Source organism: Lepisma saccharinum, chromosome 15, assembly GCF_977018435.1.
Source record: "Lepisma saccharinum chromosome 15, izLepSacc3.1, whole genome shotgun sequence".
NCBI classification, from domain to species: domain Eukaryota; kingdom Metazoa; phylum Arthropoda; class Insecta; order Zygentoma; family Lepismatidae; genus Lepisma; species Lepisma saccharinum.
The window spans coordinates 48,021,117-48,029,843 of record NC_139243.1 but is presented as its reverse complement, the minus strand read 5'-3'; the positions used below and the strand labels follow the sequence as shown (position 1 = coordinate 48,029,843).

The window sequence follows — 8,727 nt, the reverse complement described above, 5'->3', positions numbered from 1 at the left end:
GGTTGATCGGTTTTACCTTTTTGCACGTTTTACAGTATTTTGCATTGCAGTCATGTTTCTTTTCATGTCTGTTACTTGTGAATACGATTCTGTAACATTTTGGACACTGCTGAATTTCACTACACACTGTACCATTTCGAAACGATGTAGACATATGCCTAGTGAAACATCCACGATCTTTGAATATTCTATGGCACACCTTACACGTGATGGAGGTGTTAGATTGGGGTACACATGGTGGTGTGGCACGGCACATAGAGCATATCTGTTTACAAGCGTGACTGTGTGGTTTACCAAATATCAACTCATTACACCCGCGACATTCCTGCGTTGCTGCAAATGCCCCAACACGATTAACAATAACATCAAAATGTTGCTGAACGTCATCATACAAGAGGTAGATGCATTTAGACACATTTTGTACTTGCCCCTCAAAGAGTATGTCTTTAGGATCTCGAAGACTGTTGTACACAATTATCTTATAATCGCTAAGGTATTGTTGGAATTTTCTGAGTTCAGGTATCCCACTTCCGATACATGCATCGGCTGTCAGATTCACACCAGCTTTAATCATCAGGTCAAACACAGGTTTTTGCAGTTTGAAACCGGCTCTGTAGGCATTATAGGCAGGATCTCGATCTGCATGTGCCTTCCCTATAATCAGAGCTTCAACCAAACACAAAGGCTTATCTCTATTTCGCACACGTACAACACTTCGTTTCACTGTTGAAGCCATGTGATTCGGGAGACAATACACACGTTTACCACCACCACCACCAACCGGTATGTTAACGTGGTCAGCTTTTAACATTAAACGGTCTGTAAAGTGAAAGGTCTTAGCACTCTGAAGTATTTTAGACAGAATATCCCAAACCATATCAGGTTTCAACTGATCACATCTATGCCATCCCACATAAATATCTTTCACTGTCACATCGGATACATTAGAAAGTGTGAGACCGATCTGATCACTATCCTTGGCACCTTTTTTCACATAAAGCAGTAAATTTTCCACACCCTCACGTATCCAGGTCTGGGGGTCTACATTTTCGGGTTGCTTGGAAAAACTAAATTCTACACGTTGTCCTTTAGCACGGAATTTTGGATAACTACGTTCTTGTATATTGTGGAATATAATGTTACCAATAGTTTGGTCCACCCAAGGCACATGCTTCCTTTTCCTACTCTTCTTACCTCCAGAAGACTCAGATGTAGGGTCAGGCACATTCTCGATCGAAGGCGTTGGATCAGGCCTCCATGAAGGTCCTGGTACAGGTTCCGGGGCATTTGGGGGTACACCACCTCCTTCTCCAAAAAGTCCGGGATCGGGTCTCCAAGACGGTCCTGGTCGAGGCTCCATCCCCGGTGTGGGAGCACCATCCACTGCAATTTCTGGTGGTGAAAGAGGGTCGGATGCGCATTGATGCGATTCGGAAGATGCAGTCCCCTTCGAAGACGTCCATTCTTCCCCGGAGAGCTCTGGTACAGTCGTTGTCACAGTTTGCAGCATCCGATCATACTCCTCTACTAAGGTGATCGTCTCTCCCAAGATGATCTTTTGCGCAATATGTAACAAAACTTCCTGGAGCTGTTTGGGTGTTTTGAAATACCCATCACGAAATAGCGCAAGCAACTCGTCACCGGATAACTGCCAGTACATGGTTCCACCACGATCGTATCACTGAGACTGTTTAGTGGAGGGACAATGTGGTTTTATATGTAGACACGATAGCACATTCGCTTCCGGTTGGTTTTGCACTTCCTCGAGATAATTCGCAATCTTCTAACTAGGCAAGATAACACAATCACACATTCTTCCGGTCGATTTGTGAACTACCTCGACATAATTGAGTCTATCTATTTATTGTGCTTGAGGCGTAGAATACGAATATGGTGTCATTTGCGGTCTAACATTTTCGGTTACCGAGATATCCGGGTTTGAAGTTTGAAGGTCATTTCAAGGTCAAGTTGTCCAATCGATAGATCTCGAGGCGTAGAATCCGAATATGGTGTTATTTCCGGTCTAGCACTTCCGGTTACCGAGATATCCGGGTTTGAAGTTTCAAGGTCAAGTCAAGGTCAAGGTCACGGCCAAGGTCAAGGTCAAGGTCAAGGTCACGGCCAAGGTCAAGGTCAAGGTCACGGCCAAGGTCAAGGTCAAGGTCACGGCCAAGGTCAAGGTCAAGGTCAAGGTCACGGCCAAGGTCAAGGTCAAGGTCACGGCCAAGGTCAAGGTCACGGCCAAGGTCAAGGCCAAGGTCAAGGTCACGGCCAAGGTCAAGGTCACGACCAAGGTCAAGGTCACGGCCAAGGTCAAGGTCACGGCCAAGGTCAAGGTCAAGGTCGTCAAGGTCAAGGTCAAGGTCGTCAAGGTCAAGATGTATATGTAATATATATATATATATATACTCTGACATATGGGTGTGTGTGTGATATATATATATATATACTGTTATTAGCGGTCATTAACTTACGGTTACAAATATATATATATACTGTTATTAGCGGTCATTAACTTACGGTTACAAAGGTATACGGTTTTACACTTTAAACATGAGTTATGTGTGTTAGCAGGTTCTGTGACATACTGCGAATGGTTTGTCATTCATGTTAGCAGAATATGATACCGCTATCCACCCACTTCCGTACAGAGATATCAACATCCACCCATTTCCTTACAGAGATATCAACATCCACCCATTTCCTTTTGATATTGCGAATGGAAAATGAAACTTGTCGAATACACTGACAGTGTTTGTTCTGACATCTTATAGAAGCCATCAAGAATATGGAGAGAGAGAACTTTGTAAGTATTCCAAGTAAATAATTAACATAATCATTTTTATATATATTCAATATATGTTTATTATTTCCATTTATTCAAAATACATATATGGATCAGAAAAAACAGTGTTACTCTGCACACATGTCAACTTTTATAAACTGTATGCATAACAATACGATAAACATACAACTTATACACATTACATATATAGAAATAACAAAAATTGAATAAGATGATTAGTGTGTTAGCATTGTTAGTTTTTAGTTATCCAATTTTCGTTTTTTCAAAATCTCTAGCATCCTCTTCTCCATTTCACCTTCTGTACCCCCCATTTTATCTATACCTCTCTGCTTCCGCACACCTTTGAAAACTTCCATCAGTTCAAAACACACTTTCATGCTGAAGTGGGATGGTACATAGGTAGCTTTTCTTATATTTTCAATAAATCCCTCAAACACCGGACTTGTTTGTTTCTTGTCGAATATGTACGTGAACAGCTTGACGAGGTTGTCGAGCCTAACCTCCATATCCTTGCACACCTCTTCGAGATTTTCCAACAACTCTCCAGCTAAACCATTCTCCTCGCAAAAATCTACAAAGCACGCAATCTGCTTCTCAGCCTGCTTCGCATGGGTCTTGCTCCATAGATTCCTTCTCTCACCTCCACGTTCAGCTTCATTTTTCACATTCGTGTGTAGGAGGTCAAATTCGAACGGTAGGGATGCCATCTGGAAATAAGAAACAAAAAGTAAGACATATGTTTTTTGTTTTCAGCAAAAGTTTTTTACCATAGGCAACATGATGAAAACACAGTTCATATTAATGCAGATATTCCGGCATTTTTTTCCTCCCAATTACGTCGAAATTCTACTTCGCTAATACAACTACCCTCATACCATTTCTCTTCCGTACTCCCACCTGGACGTATCGATGATTCCGGTAAACTTTCAGCAGCAGGTACGTCACTACTACAATCCAAAACTGGTTCAGCTGGGGATAATTTTCCAATCACCCCACCAAAAAACGTCAACACCCAGGACACCAAACCCATCATACTTACCTTCGAATAGCGGTTCTATCGCTTCCTCCGGTAACAACTATCTCCAATGATGTACACAGCTGAAGATGTCTGGTGAATAGTGAAATTCAAACACAACGGAACTCTTTATATACCTATCTACCCCTCCTCTTCCTCGCTGATAACTTCTCCCTGAAGTTCCTTGCGCATCCTCTCGCGCAGAGCGTCGAGTGCCCACGTACCTCGTCGATCCTCCTCCCCCGGTATCGCATACACCTCCACCTCTTCGGAGAAACGTACTTTTTTCTTTTCTTTCCTTCCGTTCTCCATCCAGCAAATAAAGAGTATCACATTTTCTCTATCTTTGCATTTACAGTCCCAACCGCACCGGTCTTATAACACATTCCTACACAAACACCATCTATCTGAACTAACATAACAAACGCCCCTAAACAATTAGACACATCCACTCTTATAACACATATTTACCCCCCCCCCCCCCAATTAACAAACGGAAGCTTTTGGAGTTACGATGTAACGCCGCAACACTCTGTATGAAAGGACACTGGGGTATCAACATGTAATGTCCTAGAATAGGATAATCTTTGGATGTCCAATCGCAAAGTCCGTACGAACAATGAAAAAATAATACCCTGTCGCTAAAGCCTGAATAGTAAAATCCTGCAGTCACTAATTCTTCCGGAGTCTGGCATAATCCTATAGGCCACTTTCTGTATGTTCTGTATCTCGAATTCACTGACAGGTAATCGATAACATACGGCTCGGTGCGAGTCCAGCAATCGTGGTGAGTAAACACTCTCATACGAGGTAAAAACGAATTAAATCGGGTTCTGTAGGTGACAGGGTCCTTGGTATCGGGTATGAAGGTTCAGCCAGAATATTCTCAAAATCAGATACTGTAGGTGACGGGGTCCTCGCTATCGGCGATAAAGGTTCAGCCAGAATATCCTCAGGATCGTCGGGGAACAGCCGTCTGCGAAAATCGAAACTTTCGGGAGGAACCACAGGGAAACAAGGATGACCTTCTAAGTTAAGTAACAATGGACGATCACAGCAAGAACACCACACGGAATTTCTGTCTGCCAACAAAGAAAGCCACTCTTTCACTCTCTTCTTCAAAGCTTCGCCCAACTCTTCCTTCCTGCGACGTAGTTCGCAGATACACCGGTGACTCGGAAATCCTGTTCTCTCGTCACCTCTTATTTTCCTCTCTTCTATCTCCTTCAAAGTCTCGCAGCGACGGTGAATTCTTTTTCCTGAGCCGTTGACCACGTGACATCCACACCAGGGAGATTCAGGTATCGCTACATACATAAACGGGAAATAACTCAGCAACCGATCCAGGACCGTTCGATCGCTGTCCAGATCGCCGCAAGACCGAACAAGTTCCCAGAACTCTTCGTAGCTGATCTCGTAGAAATTCACACCATTATCAGACAAACGTGTACCGCTTACATCCATCCTCACATAATACTAAGATCCTCTTTCCTTTCTATTTATACCCTTTTCCCTCCTACGTCACCATTTCCGTTAAACAAACTTAAAACTACAAGGCTACGCCCAAAACATGTTCAGGCATGTTCACACAGAACCGTTACACCACCCAGAAATTGCAAATTCATCCAAACCTACGCCCAAAACATGTTCGGACATGTTCTATTCAGACAGAAAACCGTTACACCCATTTCCAGGAATCTCAGACTCATCAACGGTCTCAAACGGGAAACGCCCCCCAAAAATAGCCACCCATCAACACCGGAAACCCGTATCAAGTCTTCACATTAACACTGATCACAATTCACACACAATTATTCTCCTCTCGATCCACTTATCATTTACGCCCAGACCAATTAACAACCCCCCCCCCCCTTATCTACTTCCTTATCTCTTATCTTATCTACTTCCGGTTTAGACGAAATTTATACGAAGTTTTCTTCGTCAACGCCGGTGCGTTACTACTGTAGCTCCTCCCGACGTACCCGATCTTGACTGTAAACCCGGCCTTGACGAAGAAGCGCCCCGTAGCCCCGCTTGTAAAGACGAGGCAGAGAGTGAGGAGACGGACAGCAGAGCTTCCGCTTCGCCAGAACCATTCACTGCGAACACCAGATTCATCGCCCACTTTCAGGCGCACGATAAAAGCATCCACATCTCTCACGATCCAGGAAACGTCGGGCGTGAACCGCAGGAGCAGGCAGACACAGAGAGCAACGCAAGTAGTTGTGCAGACTCGCTGACCGACCCTTCGAGCTCTATCGCCTACTCCCAGGCCGAAGGTGAGACCATCAGTATCTCCATTGAATCTCAGGATCTTCAAGACAGTCCACCGGACAGCAACAAATCAAGTTCCACTCTACACGAGCACACCAAGACTACGGACGCAGAACACGAGTCTTTGCTGGAGAGATTGACAACCTTCCTTTGTTACGGAGTCGGTTTGGCGATGTCGTGGAGATGCTCGTACACAGCTGTGCAGAATGGTGGCAGTGCTTTCATCATAGCCTTCGTTACTCTCCTGACTATCTTGGGCCTACCTTTGTACAATCTGGAAACTGCTCTAGGGCAATTTACAGGAAAAGGGGTCTTATGGGTTTACAAGCAAACACCATTGTTAGTAGGATGCCGAGGTATGATTGTTATTGCATCGACCGTTCTGTGTACCTGTTATTCCACAATCACCTCATATGCCGTCGCTTTTGCCACCCATTCACTAAGTATGCCCGCTTGGAGCACGTGTTCTGCGGAGTGGACCGACATCCGTTGCAGAGGCTCCGCTTCTGAAGGCCCTGAAGATGACGCCCAAATACCTGAGACTCAATTTTTACAGAACAAAATCCTGTTGCTATCTGAAGAATTTGGATATGCGCAAGGAATTGTGTGGCCCCTGTTCATTACACTCGCCGCCGTCCATTTCATAATATTTGTCGTGTCTTCCTTGAGGTGGACCCATTTGCGACGAGCTGTTGTTCTTGGCTCAACAGTTTGGATGAGTTTTCTCGTGGTGGTTCTTGCGAGGGCACTCACGCTGCCAGGAGCAAACGCGGGCCTGAACGCTTTCTTCAGCTGCAAATTGGATAACTTAGTGAATCCTCACACATGGATTGCTGCGGCCAGTCAAGTTCTCCTCTCATTGGCTCCAGGCATCGGCACTATTTTTCACAAAGCTAGACGAAACAAGATACACGACAGCGTGCATTTTGAAGCATCAATATCTATTTTCTCAACTGGTATAACAAGCATTCTCTCAACGATTGCGGTATACAGTGTATTGGGTCATCTAGCAACAAGATCTGGCATAAGAATAGAAGAGGTGACGACAAGGGGTCCTGGTATGATTTTCGAAACACTTCCACCCGTTATCAACCATCTTCCTGTTCCTGCAGCATGGGGTGCTTTGATCTTCCTCTCGCTGGCCATCATTGGAATCCTGAAAATCGCTATACAGATAGATGCCTTAGTTACTGCATTGGGAGACATTTCCACAAAACTCGCTAGCAAGCGCATTAGTTTGCGAGTGCAGCTGACCCTAGCCATGTTCATGTGCAGTGCTTATGGGTACAGGGTCAACGGTTTGCACGTACTCGAAATGGTAGACGAACACGTTCTTCCCATGTCCACAGCGTTCCTGTGTTTTGTTGAGGTGTTGATGATTGCCACTTTCAACGGGAAGCGCATCTATTGCTTGCTGAGTTTTCTTAGTCTAAGAAGGAGGCGATTGGAGGTAAGGTACACGAGATTCGTCCTGCCCCTCATCCTCTTCGGAATCCTGGCATCGTTGACTGCAGTGGAGGTCCACACCTACCTCGAAGACCATCCTCCTCGCGTTCTTATTGTGTCTGGATGGGTAATCACGGCCGTTTCCTTATTGTGTTTACCAGTCGGGGCAATGTTTCAAGTTGCCACAACCAATGGGGCAACGTTTAAGGAGAAGCTGTTGACGAGCCTCCGGGAGAAAGAGGATCTAGAACCAACGTCTCTTAATGATCGACATAACTTCAGGGACCTCTACAATGCATCTTTCTATTGCCACCAGCCTCGAGAAAATAGGTGCCTCTGTGTCAGGCAGTCGACAGCATCGGGTATTACTGAAGAAAGCGTTTGACCTCATGTGAAACTTGCACAGAGGCAAAGAACTGCACGGACATTCGTCACTTCTCAGAGGGAAGACAGCACGCTTTCAATCCTGAAATCAGTGTGAATCAGTCCTTCGTCAGCTCCGTCGCCATTCTCCTGCCTAAGGATGAAATCTCCTCCAGTCGACCATTTGGTGAAGTCAGGTCTTCAAAGAGATCAATTGTCTCAAATCGCCGGTGGACTTGAAGCTAATGATAAAATGTAAGTAATCATTAATCTTGTTTTTGATATTCCGATATTAGAAATTCGATATTACCTTCTTTACTCAGAAAAAGGTTGGAGGGACACACAAAATAGCCCCGCCTTTACCCGCATACATTCCAAGGTATGCACTTATGCCCTGGTACCTTTAATTAAACCAGGGCGTTCTTTTTTCGTTTCATTCCGAATTTTATCGCTTTCTTATTTTTTGTTTTCTTTATTTATAATGTGCAATTACCTACATATTACAAATAATGAACAGAAAAGCAGGGTTTCACATAATTTGGGTATTATGTATTTTATGTTGTTATAATCAATTGTGATTTAATGTCACGATTCATTCTGGTATCCAGAACAAATCTTTCCTATTCATTTATGAATGGTTTGGAATTTGATATACATGTCACATTGTGTCACGTTCTATCGATTGATTTATTTATAAAATTTTATTCTTGAGATTGTGGCCAGTCAATTAGAGCAAGAAACAGTCGAAATGTAAATGGGAAATGTTTGTTTGTACGGGTTATATATGGTGAGTCTATAAACATTCGGCTCCGATGATAGGTTA

The 8,727-nt window shown here is 44.0% G+C and overlaps 1 protein-coding gene across 1 annotated transcript; it reads left to right on the top strand.

The window, feature by feature from the left end:
- Window positions 1–3,715: 3,715 nt before the first annotated feature.
- LOC145999238 (sodium-dependent dopamine transporter-like) lies at window positions 3,716–7,926 on the top strand. Its single transcript, XM_083136173.1, has 2 exons — window positions 3,716–3,742; window positions 5,953–7,926. The coding sequence occupies exons 1-2, from the start codon at window positions 3,716–3,718 to the stop codon at window positions 7,924–7,926; spliced, it is 2,001 nt and encodes a 666-aa protein (XP_082992299.1).
- Window positions 7,927–8,727: the final 801 nt, after the last annotated feature.